General features: G+C 35.8%; 1 protein-coding gene across 11 annotated transcripts in view; it reads left to right on the top strand.

Annotated features, from left to right (window-relative positions):
• NTRK2 (neurotrophic receptor tyrosine kinase 2) overlaps window positions 1-13,065 on the top strand; it is a 193,283-nt gene that overhangs the window by 20,785 nt on the left and 159,433 nt on the right. For all 11 annotated transcript variants that reach the window (XM_039323504.1, XM_039323508.1, XM_039323506.1 and 8 more), the window contains exons 3-6: window positions 1,172-1,246; window positions 2,788-2,859; window positions 7,728-7,796; window positions 10,612-10,769. In XM_039323504.1, the coding sequence (XP_039179438.1) occupies window positions 1,172-1,246; window positions 2,788-2,859; window positions 7,728-7,796; window positions 10,612-10,769 (374 nt within the window). The remainder of the gene's footprint in view (window positions 1-1,171; window positions 1,247-2,787; window positions 2,860-7,727; window positions 7,797-10,611; window positions 10,770-13,065) is intronic.

Genomic DNA, 13,065 nt, shown 5'->3' with positions numbered 1-13,065 from the left:
CCCATTCTTTTTATGGGGGCAATGTGGAAAATTCAGAAAAAGCAACTGAATGATAACTGCATATTTTATTTCTGATTTGGTTTGGTCTATGCAAATTAAAAACATTATATTAAAATAGGGACCAAACTAGTTTCTTCTCCATTATTTCTATCATGTAGTATATAGATAGAATTTAGGAACTATATTATTATTGACTAGTTATTGGTTCTGTTTAACAGAAAAAGAGTGAATCAAAAGAGCAGCAGATGAAAGTATTATGGTATAAATGCCAGAACTGGACTACTAAGATTCTAGTACAGGTGGTCCTCAACTTACAACAATTTGTTTAGTGACTGTTCAAAGTTACAACAGCACTGAAAAAAGTGACATGAAAATTTTTCACACTTATGACCGTTGCAGGATCAGAATTCAGATGCTTGGCAAGTGGTCCATTTTTATAACAGTTGCAGCGTCCGAGGGTTATGTGATCATCTTTTGCGACCTTCTGACAATCAAAGTCAGTGGGGAAGCCAGATTCACTTAACAACCCTGTCACTAACTTAACTGCAGGATTTTACTTAATAACTGTGGTAAGAAAGGTCATAAAACAGGGCAAAACTCACTTAAGAAATGTCTCACTTAACAGCAGAAATTTTGGATGCGATTATGGTCATAAGTTGAGGACTACCTGTATAATGGTTCTTAAACTTTTTGACTGATTTCCCTTTTCCTCAGTCTTGAATAATGTCGTTTCTCTCTCCCTCTCCCTCTCCCCTCTCCTCCTTTTTCTCTTTCTCTTTCACACATAACACCCACCCACCAGACACTTATTTTACATAAACATCTCCACAGTGACAACCCTATACTGAATCCTTGATTCACAAACAATCTATTACAAATTGCTCCATCACTCCCAGATTATACCCAAATTAACCCCTTGGTGTTATTTTCCCTAGTTTAAGAACCACTGCTTCCATCTTGCAAAAGGCCTCTTAAGGTATTATAGTATTTAATATGTTTCTGCACATCTGCCCTGCTGTATCATATTGTAATAGAGGAACAATTTATTTCTCCATTTTCCCATTTTCAAGTCAGACAACTGCTATTTGTATGCCTATTATACATAAATAAGAAAATAATATACTACCATAGTAACATTTCTCTCTTCCTCTTTTTTTGTCCCTTTAAACAGTTATATTGCAAACCAGCGGGGTTTAGAAAGCATAAATGAAATAGATGTTGGACTGTACACTGGATTAAGAAATTTGTAAGTAAATATTTTAATTATGTATATTTAGTATTATAAATGACATACTTTGCCCACTGTGTAAGCTTTATAATGGAATGTACTGAGGTCTTACATAGGTCATTGTCTTCATATATTTCATTAAAAGAAGCAACTCATTATTCGATAAAGTGACTAAACTAGTAGACCAGCAAAATGCTGTGGATGTATATACTTAGATTTCAGTAAGGCATTTGATAAAGTAGACCACAACTTACTCCTTGGTAAGCTAGAAAAAGGTGGAATAGACAACACCACCACCAGATGGATCTTTATCTGGCTGGCAAACCATACTCAACAAGTAGTCCTCAATGGTACCACATCCACATGGAGAGAAGCAAGCAGTGGGGTACCACAAGGTTCGATCTTAGGCCCAGTACTCTTCAATATCTTCATGAATGACTTACATGAGGAAATTGAGAAGGAACTCATCAAATTGGCAGATGACACCAAACTGACAGGAGTAGCCAACACCCCAGAAGACAAACTCAGGATCCAAAAAGATCTTGACAAACTTGAACAATGGGCCTATCCAACAAAATGAGTTTCATTGTGGAGAAAAGCAAAGTTTTACATTTAGGCAGGAAAAATCAAAGGTACAAGTATAGACTGGGCGAGACCTGGCTCAAAAACAGTTACTGTGAGAGGGACCTTGGAGTCCTAGTGGATGATCACTTGACTATGAACCAGCAGTGTGCAGCAGCAACCAAAAAAGCTAATACAATCCTGGGTTGTATAAACAGAGGCATAGAATCAAGATCACATTAAGTATTAGTACCACTTTATAAAACCCTACTAAGACCACACCTGGAATACTACAGCCATGTTTGGTCATCATATCACCAAAAAGACGTTGAGAGTTTTTGTAAAAATTCAGAGAAGAGCAACTAAGATGATCAAAGGCCTGGAGACTAAAACATACGAAGAATGGTTGCGGTACTTGGACTTGGCTAGTCTAAAGAAAAGAAGAAATAGGGGTGACATGATAGTAGTATTCCAGTATTTGAGGGGCTGCCAGAAAGAAGAGGGGGTCACCAGAGGGAAGGACAAGAAGCAATGGTTGGAAACTGATCAAAGAGAGAAGCAACCTGGAATTAAGGAAAAACTTCCTAAAAGTGAGCACGATTAACCAGTGGAACAGCTTGCCTCCAGAAATCGTGGGCGCTCCATCACTGGAGATTTTTAAAGAGAGACTAGACAGTCACTTGTCTGAGATGGTATAGGTTCTCCTGCTTGAGCAGGGGGCTGGACTAGAAGACCTCCAAGGTCCCTTCCAGCTTCTATTCTGTTCTGTTCTGTTCTATTTATGCATGGATGTAATTCATGAAGCTGACTTACACATTATAGCGAATATAATTTTTTTTTCACACGGATCACAGATTGCTGAATTGGCCAATATAATAACAATATTGAACCATGATTTATTCTGAAATTCTTTGGGCTACATGCTATACTCTCCATAAATAAAGGAATGTATGATAGATCACTCAGTAATTGTAACTTGTGCTTGGGTACTTTTACAGAACTGTGGTGGACTCAGGCTTGAAGTTTGTCTCACGCCAAGCTTTCCTGAAAAATATTAACCTACAGTACATGTAAGTGAAAACCCACTTTATGACTTTAGAACAACCAGAATAATTTAATTATCAGTGGGGATTTAAAATATTGTCTTCTGTACTATATTGCTGGACTCAGGCTTGTGACTGGTTGCCACTTTTTAGAATATATCACTGTTGTTGTTTAGTTGTTAAGTCATGTCCGACTTTTCCTGACCCCATGGACCATGTATCACTGTATACAAGAGCAAAAAGTGTCTGGAAAAAGATAAATATATGTTTCCCCTATATTAGGTGTGAAGGAGATTTAGCGTGCACACACACACACACACACACACACACACACACACACACAGAGAGAGAGAGAGAGAGAGAAGCACAGTATAGTACAGTATACCTAGGCACCTCTCTTCCCATATATCTATCCTACATATATAATATACATCCAGTTACAAAGATATTGTGCTCACTGCAACGTTGCTGGGTATAATCCACTTTTAGTTGTTAGGGAATGCAAGCAGGAGGATATATGGGAAGCCCAGAAACTGATGTTTTCATATGGACATGTGATTGATCATGATAGGAAGATTAAGTTGACTAGAAGGCCCTTTAAACTAATGCAGCAATTCTCTTCTTGCTAATTATGTATCTGTCTCCTGACCCAAATTCCTCCTCCCATTTGAGAGTATTATAAATTGCTAGAGCTGCATATGGCAGCCAATCGATACATACTCATTTTCCTTTTCTGTTGTTCAAATGACATTTTCAGCAAAATGGTTAGACAGTTTACTGCCAAACAGATGGCAGTGGACTGTCCAAGTTTAGTATTAGAAGGAACGATGACTGGAAAACATCCAGCTATTTTTGGATACATATTGCAACGTTGTCTTTTAAATAAAGATGTGATTTACTGATCTTGCTCTTTAACATAAGTAATTTCCACTGTCAGATATAGCAAAGGCTAAAGATCTTACATAAATGACTTTAAAAGTTCTATCTTTAGGGACAAATAGCTGCTAAGGAACTATGTACTGATTCATTTACAAAATTTACTTCTACAGAAATATCTCATCCGTTAGAAAAGAGGAGGATATTGGATGAGTACAGGGGAAAGCAGAGGATGGAAGAAATGTTGTTTTGACTATCAGCTATCCAAGATTGTTGTGATAGTGTATAAGCTCTCCCGTTGGCTATTGGAGGGGTATATATATATATATATATATATATATATATATATATATATATATATTCAATAATGATGGTGAAAATGCGACTCCCGGGCATAATTATAAATGGAATGAATAAAGCGCGTTCACCAGGAGAGTTTAAAGTTAAAATACTTTAATTAAAGTATTTTACTATATTAAAAGGTTGCCAAGCTTTCGTTGGGAAAACTCCCCAACATCTTCAGGGCTGAGAGACCGTTTCTAACAAGGTGATTCAAACGGGTTCCATAGACGTCTGCGCGTGGTTCCTAGACTGTGCTAGCATTCCCTGCTGAACAGCTGATAGGTGGGAGGGGGGAATCGGAGTAAAGATTTCTTCCGTCGTTCTCTCGAGCACTTTTGTTCACATTTCCGTCGACCTCAGGGGGTATTGTTAAAGTTATGTTCCGCCCTCTCCCGGCATGGGGACACCATGATGGAGGAGGATGATTCAAACATTGAAAAATACCACATCCAGTTGATGCTTGTACATGCGAGCGAAGATAAATATGGGAGCACGCAGGAGAGGAAAGATGTTAAATTGCAGCCGATGAAGCCCCGCCTCCATGGTAGGATACACAATGACATCAAACTAAATCCCCCCACTGCAACGAGAGCCAGTACTGCCGGGAGAGGGCGGAACATAACTTTAACAATACCCCCTGAGGTCGACGGAAATGTGAACAAAAGTGCTCGAGAGAACGACGGAAGAAATCTTTACTCCGATTCCCCCTCCCACCTATCAGCTGTTCAGCAGGGAATGCTAGCACAGTCTAGGAACCACGCGCAGACGTCTATGGAACCCGTTTGAATCACCTTGTTAGAAACGGTCTCTCAGCCCTGAAGATGTTGGGGAGTTTTCCCAACGAAAGCTTGGCAACCTTTTAATATAGTAAAATACTTTAATTGAAGTATTTTAACTTTAAACTCTCCTGGTGAACGCGCTTTATTCATTCATTCCATTATATATATATATATATATATATATATATATATATATATATATATATATATATATATATATCTGTATATAACACATTTTATAAAGAGTACTGACAGAACTATCTTTCATTAGGGAAAAGTATTACCGTATGTTTTTTTTTAAAAAAACATTGCTTTGTTGGGATATATGTTAATTTACATTCTTATAGTGATAATGTACATTAATAATTTCCCTGTGTCTTCTCTTAACAAGAATTTGGCACATTTGTGATTTAGAAGCTTTCTGTTTTTAGAAGATAAACATAGACATAAATTATATGAACTTCCAGTTTAAAAAAAATATTTGGGGTTTAATCAATTTATAGGAGATCTCTTTAATTTCATTTAAAATCCTTTTACAACAGATATGCTGCAATATAAATAATTTAAAAATATCAATACTAACATAGACGTATCCACCAACCTCATTAGTATCAAATATTAAAGAACTTTAAATACAATATTTTTATAAACATATTTGCCTTTTCCCCATCACCTAGGTGAAATTTATGTAGACAAAATGGCTGTCTTTAGTAACTTAGGATGATAAAAATCAGTAATATTGTAAACAAAGGAAATTAAAAGTTCCACAGACATTGCTTAAATGTAAACTGTAATATCAGAGCAACATTCTAATAGAAAAGTCTGAAAATCTTTTCTATATTTTCAAAAAAGATCACTGCATCTTGCTGTGTGCATGTCTTTCTATTGTGCAGACATAATAAAGAATATTTTCTGCTACTTTTGTTACTTATGCATAGGCTGGCCCTGGTATCATAAGAGGAAAGTGTCACCAGAACTTTTTATTGATATTTCCTTGGTCTGCTTTGGTGTTCCTACTGTATTAAGATAAGACAAATATATGTGCTAGAGGGAATAGTAACATTTCTGTTTGTGGAAGAAAAAGGATAGTGGCAAGAAGAAAAAAGTTTTTTGATAAGAAACTGGTTGTAGAGAGAGGAGAACACTGGGCTAGATTACCTTTAGTCAACGCAGCTATAGGTGTAGTTTCAGATTAACCTTACTGTCCCTGTAAGTTGAACAATCAATTCATATGAGAGATGTATCTTGGCAAAACATTATAGCTTTGCCATAAGGACTGCACCACAAATTGATTATCTCAATATGCTATGTTCACCAATAATTGGGCATACTGGCTGAGAATTCTGCAAATTGTAGTCAAAAACATCTGGCTGGCACTAGAGTGATAAAAGTTAAGAAACAGTTTAAGTATTTTACTCCCTTCTTAAGATATAAAACAAAGAGAAGCTTTTATTTTTGTTTTCAGCTAACAGTGTTGCTCATAACATGGAATCCTAAAAAAATGGGTTAATTTTCAGTATAGTTTAGAATAAGAATGGGCAACTCATTGGCTCTATGTACTGTATTCCTCAGATGTTGCTTTCTTCAGTCCACAATGATTACTTTTCTGAAATTTGGTGGCAAATCATCAAATGGGGGAGGCATCACTTCCAATTGTTTTCCAGAGGAATTAAAAGAATTGAAAAAGAAAAAGGTGTTTTAGGATAGGCTTTTAAGGAAGTAAGATGTACATATACATGAACCTCAATGAAACACCTGTTTACAAAAAAAATAATTAAACTCTGCTTCATTCATGTGGTATTATTACATCATGGATGAGTTAGGACATGGGTGTCAAACTGCCGGCCCATGGGCCAGACGCGTCACGCAGAAGCTGCACCCACTCCAGCTCCGGCAAGGGGGAAGAAGTTGTGAAATGTTGCGACACGTCACGAGACATGGCGAGTTTGACACCAATGAGTTAGGACATTTTCTACCAGGATCATAGTGGTAACACTGCACATTATTTCTAGTATGTACCTATTCTATTAGATATTTTTGGCCATACCACTTTTTTCATGATTTTGACATCTTCACCTAATTGGCCCTGGTGTAAAACATAATACAGGAAACTGTTGTATACTTATGGTAGGTGGATCTGGAATGAAAAAGTTCAGACAAGCATTACTTGGTAACATTTCTGATTTTTATTGTGGCAGGGAGCCTATATCTTATTCAGTGATAATATATTTCCTATGGAAAATAAAAAGAAAGGTGCTGCTGGTCTGGAAATCTTTATATTTTGTCCAATTTAATGTCCAATTTAAATATTCTTTACTAAAGGAATGCCTACCACAGTGTATGTGATCCTGTGAATATAGTCAGGAGCAAGAATGCATCTGATTTTCATTGTAATGGAAGATGCTAAAGTGTATTGCAATATAGTACAGTAAATACTTAATTGAACTGAAAGGTTTAATGATGTCATGTTACCATTTTTCCATGATGTTTGCTGTAAACACATAATTTAAAAAAGTATTTCTAAAAAGCTTGTGATGGAGTTGTTTGGGATATAGTCAGGGTTTGGAAAAGTAAAACCTTTGATGTAGGATCAAAGATGAAATGGTAAACATCTATTTTGCTTATGAATAAATTGAGCGTTTAGTCAACATCTGAGAACATCTTTGGAGTAAAACTTAATCCAATGTTTTTTTTCCTTCATTTGAACTGAATTGTTTTAAGGTACATGTTGCAATCAGTGTTTATCTGTGCCCATTCTAGATGTCAAGCTAGGATACAATCTGTATCAGTTTTGAAGTTCATCAGCAGGAGTTGTTTGACAGAGTTTAACTTCCTGGGATGTGTCTCTCAAAACTCTTTTGTGTCCTCATTTTTAATCATGACATTGTTTCTTTATAGAAACTTCTCCAGAAACAAGCTTTCAAGTTTGTCCAGGAAGACTTTCCGCCATCTGAATTTGACAGATCTGTAAGTAATTGCTTTTCTGAAAAATCAAGTTTGTTGTTATAATGAATTTTATTAGCATTATTACAAGGCACAGTATTTTAGGATTTAGATTCTAGCAAGAAAACATTTAAAGTTTGTTTCTTGGAAAAGTAAAATTTATTTTACAGTAGTGTGTGTTTTAAATATGTCTGTTGGGTAAATGTGCATTTAACATATGGGACACAGTCCAGGGAACATATAGCCGAGGGCCTATTGTGGCTACTCTTCCAAGCATCAAAATAATTTTGTGTTTAGGCTAACCACACTGAAGCAAGAGAGCCATTGTTGCAAGAATGGTTTTACTTTGTAAATAGTCCTGGGGTTTTCTGTAGTCACCATGCATACTAAAGGCTCCTTAACTCTGAACTAGCCATTAGTCCATATGTGGATAGTATGAAAAATTACTACTAGTCCAGGTAAGCCAAGAACAATCCATGACTATAGATTGAAGATATAGGTAATCCTCAGGTTCCAACCACTAAATCAGTGACTGTTCAAAGGTTTGGTGGTGCTGAATTAATGGTACTTGTGATTAGTCCTTGAAGTTTTATCATTGCAGCACCACGATACATGATGAATTTGGGTGAGTGACAACCAGCTGACATTTACAAAATTTGCAACAGTCACATGATCACCATTTGTGACCTTCCCTGTTGGCTTTCCATAAGGAAAGTCATGGAAAAGCTGACAGGGAAGTTTGCAAAATTTTCCTGTAAGTCACTCCTGCTCCCACTCTTTTTTCTCCTGAGGATCCACATTACTGAGTAAGGGATTCCAGGGATCTCATACTCCATAGTGCCTGCCCAGAGCACCCCCTTGTTTATTTATTAGTGCCTGCCCAGAGCACCCCCTTGTTTATTTATTTATTTATTTATGAGACTTATATACCGCTTTAAGTGTACACCAGTAAGCAATGTATATATATATCTCCAACAATCTGGGTCCTCATTTTACCTACCCCGGAAGGATGGAAGGCTGAGTCAACCTTGAGCCGGTGAGATTTGAACCGCTGACCTGCTGAACACAGTCAGCTAAAGTGGCCTGCAGTACTGCACTCTAACTGCTGCGCCACCTCGGCTCTTGTTTGTACTCATATCCACCTGACTACATTTGCACTCGGCTGTAGCACTCATCCTCTATCTACTTGGCTGAGCTAGTACCAGGCCAAAGCACCGACGTCCTCACACCACTCTGCTGCACTCACTCCCCACCTGCACTTGTGCCGCACCTGTCCACCTCTTCTGCTCTCAGTACTTGCTCACCTTCCTACTGAGCTACACTCATGCCATACTGCAGCACTAACCACCTGCTTGTCCATCTGCAGGTGTGCCACATTGCAACACCTATTCCCTTATATCTGACCATTCTCCATAGACTGTCATTTGTCCAAAGCCTAACATCCATCTATCCAGTTAAAAATAATAATGCTTTATTTCAGAGAGGCTGTCAACAATCAGACAAAGTACTCTGGATGAAGAGACTCTTTTGTCATAAATTTGTCAATCTCTTTGATCTGAATATTTAGTTGAGCTGATCTACTCAGACAGCTTCGAAAACATTTAAACTGCTGTGAATTCCCTATGAGATTACATTGACAGAGGGATCTGGAAGACCAAATCAAATGTACTGCCTGTAGATTGTTATAATTAGTGCTGGATTGTTTCATCTTAATAAAATGTCTTAGGGGCAACAAGTGGTACATCAATGAATTAGCTCATGAAATATAGGTTATGCTTTTATAAGCAAAGCTGAGATAATGTTCCTTGTCTGAGCCAGACATCTGGACTTTTTGCTATTTCTTTTTTTATTCTAGCTTCTTTATACATTAAGTACGAGAAATACTTTAAGTACGTAATTAAATAGGCTTTCCTGGATGTGTTAATTTTAAGTGGGTAATAAAGATTCCATTTTAATTCCTCAGTGTGACCTTATATATTCCTCTAAGCCTTAGAACCCAGTATTTGTTGTTATAGTTTCAAATATTACTTAAGCCATTTTTGCATTTGTTCCAAGAGTTTAATAGATGACTTTTTCATGTATTGGTATCGTTTGCTTGAAATATATTTCTGTAACGTTTGACCATAAGGGGGAGCTCAGTTTATCCACAATAATAGAAAACATCTAAAACTGTATTATGGGACACTGTATACTGAGAATTAAATATGATTCTTGTTCAAGGTCCAGAATATTTGTTTCTACCAAATTGAAGAAAATGACATTCTTTTCTTCCCAGTCAAGACCAGATTTCTGAGTTGCAGCTTTTTCAAACCCATTTCTCTCCAAATGTGTCTAAGAAAGTTAGGTATTATAGTCCTAACACATTTGGAAGAGACCAGATTGTCGAATACTAAACTAGATAAATGGGTTAAAACTCTTTTGGACAAAATCAAACAAAGAGGATTTGGGACCTCATCTTAGAAGAGATATCCCTTTCACACAGATGCAAAAGGGAATATGTTTTGATCCAATGAATGCCATGAGAACCAGAGAAGTACTATTTTATTGATATATAGTTTTAGCTGATTAGTAGATTAAAGCTCAGGAACCTCCATGCAATGCCAGTATTATATTTAAATATCCACATATGAATCAGTGGGAAAATAAGTACATTATTTGGACAGGGATGAGAAGTGTTTTATTCCAATTGTGGGCCAGATCAGAGACAAATGTGATTCAATATGCTTTTATCTGTTGTTTTTATCATTGTTTAGACCTGCCCAGCCTTATTTAAAGTGTCTTTGATTTGTCAACTGTTATTTTTTCTTAAACCTCATATAAATCTAATTTTTTGTTGTAGGATTTTAGAAGGCAACCCTTTCAAGTGTTCCTGTGATATTATGTGGATCAAAGTATTCCAAGACACCAAGTTTCCAAAAGCAGAAATTCAGGATTTTTACTGTATAAATGACTACAACCAGAGAATATCTCTGCTGGAGAAGCCAGTCCCAAACTGTGGTAATGCTCTTTTAATGAAAATTAATATCTGTTGTAAAAAAAGACGGAGTACAATAGATTAAGTTCTGCCTCTGTCTAAATGTCGTTAATTTTGATAGAACCTTTGTTAGAGATTTTAATGGATTTTCTTATTTTAAAAACAAGTTTAGTTTTGATTAGGAGATGAATAAATCCTATTTCAGGTAACTCTTAAAGTTGCAGTCGTATACTGGGTGTGTAAATTGAATCATGATTAATAGGATTTAAGTTGCCTTTCTGCATGATTTTCTACCTAAAATAATTCTCTGACTTTTATAATTTTTCAAATTCATTTTGGTGATGCACTTATATTTTTTCCCCATAATGTACTCTTATTTCTAATTTGTCTAATGAAGTGTTGTTTCTATTATAAGTACATTGAAAACAGTTCATGTCCTGTTATTCTATAAATAAAACTGTTGGTTAAAACTGAAACAGATAATTGTAGGTTGAATTGAACTCTAGATCTGTTCCTACTTCAGAAAGTTTTGCTTAAAAATTATAATTTTAAACATTTCAAATATCACAGTTCATTTTGAATATTCAGTAAACAAAATTTTCACTTGCATCTAGAATGAAACAAACAATTTATATCCAGAGCAAATAATCTGGTACTTACTGGATTGTGCTCTCATTCCATTCATGGAAAGTTCCTGTTGGTGGAAAGCGAAACAATTTTTACTGATTCTATTCTCTGTTGCATTTCCATAAAAATATACACTGGAGGATTGCTAACCATCCCAAACAAGGAGATTTTGGAGGTTATGATGGGAGGGAGAAATTGACTAAACTGATAAAATTCCTTTCTATTAGTGAAAGGAAAATGTAGTATCTAAGAATCACATACATTTATTTATCCCTTGTGCTTTCTGTAGTTTATGCTGGAAAAATCTTGAATATCATGAGGTCCTTTACAGGCTTGTTTATGGTGCTTGGTATCCTGTCTCCTGTTTTCCTTGCCTTGCATTAATAGTTTGTGTCAATGGGCTTGCACCTTGGAATATATTTTTTTCTTTGCTTTGCTACCTTTTCTTACTAAAATAATTGAGGGTCATATTTATATTGCATATTGGAGCAGCATTATGTAGAATTTCCTTTTGAGCATCATCTTGAAAAGTTTTAAGCTTTACTTTATTACCCTTTTAAAATGAATTCCACTGTATTTTTTTTTATATTTCTCTTTGCTTCTGATCCAACAGGGAGTAAAATTTAAGAGATGCATTTAGTATGGTGTAATTTGTTTTGATGGCCTGTGTGATATTGCCTGAAGTACCTTTTTAAAAGATGTGAGTTTGGCACAGAGTAAAAGAAAGACACAGTTGTTTTATAATTCTGTGGATCAATGCAACTGACAGACATGGAAACCTAAGCCTTACACGTTTTGAAAGACAAAAATCCATAAGGAAATTTGTCTGACATCTGCCGGTTTAAAACCAGATTATTTTTAGTATTTTATTACAAGATTTCTGGATAAAGTCTTTGTGTAACCAATGATTCCTGTGGTGCTTTTAAATACTGGTATAGCTTAGGTTAACCATGATAGCATTTTATTGCCTAAAAAAATACAAGATGAATTAAAGCATTTGGCTTTCATTGCCCTCCACAGTGTTTTGCATTCTGCATTTTTTTCTTGTTTGGTAAGAAATTTCTGTTTTAGCTCTGCTTCTTGGCAATAGTCAGAATAGAATTATTTACCCATATGGTATTATGGTCAAGCTTGGAGTGATGGATGAATCAGTTTTGAGCCTTCTGTTGAAATGTATTCCTGTGGTAATTTTGATAATATATTCCTTAAACCATATACAACAGTAACTTGAATAAATGGTAATCTGTTTATGTCAGTACCAAAAATGTCATCTTTAAAATAAGGATGTAATTGAGCATTTTCAAATTAAGCACAATATCATTCAGCATGAATAGAAAAATTGTCATAGGAATCAATATTTGGGCACAGTGTTGAAATATATTTGGTGGCTTTGATGATATATCTGGCAGTTTTATTCCTATGTATGCAGACCGCTGTTTTAAGTTGGGGAAAATCTTTCAATAGCTATGAAATCTCTTCTGCAAAGACCAGTTCTTAGGGCAGACTGCAAGCTGTAATTCTTTATGGTTCTTTATGGTGTAGTTCAATATAATATAGATGAATTTTATATAGGGTCAAACCATTTTCAGGATTTCTGGAATTCAAATTATACTAATTCTTAATGCAAGGAGTAAACATTGATCCCATCATTGACATTGTGGTGTGGAATGCACTACTCTTTGCTGTTGAAAT

Source organism: Crotalus tigris, unplaced genomic scaffold (assembly GCF_016545835.1).
Source record: "Crotalus tigris isolate CLP2741 ecotype Arizona unplaced genomic scaffold, ASM1654583v1 scf7180000024276.985868, whole genome shotgun sequence".
NCBI classification, from domain to species: Eukaryota; Metazoa; Chordata; class Lepidosauria; order Squamata; family Viperidae; genus Crotalus; species Crotalus tigris.
Note: the sequence above shows the minus strand (reverse complement) of the source record. Positions and strands in the feature narration are given on the sequence as shown.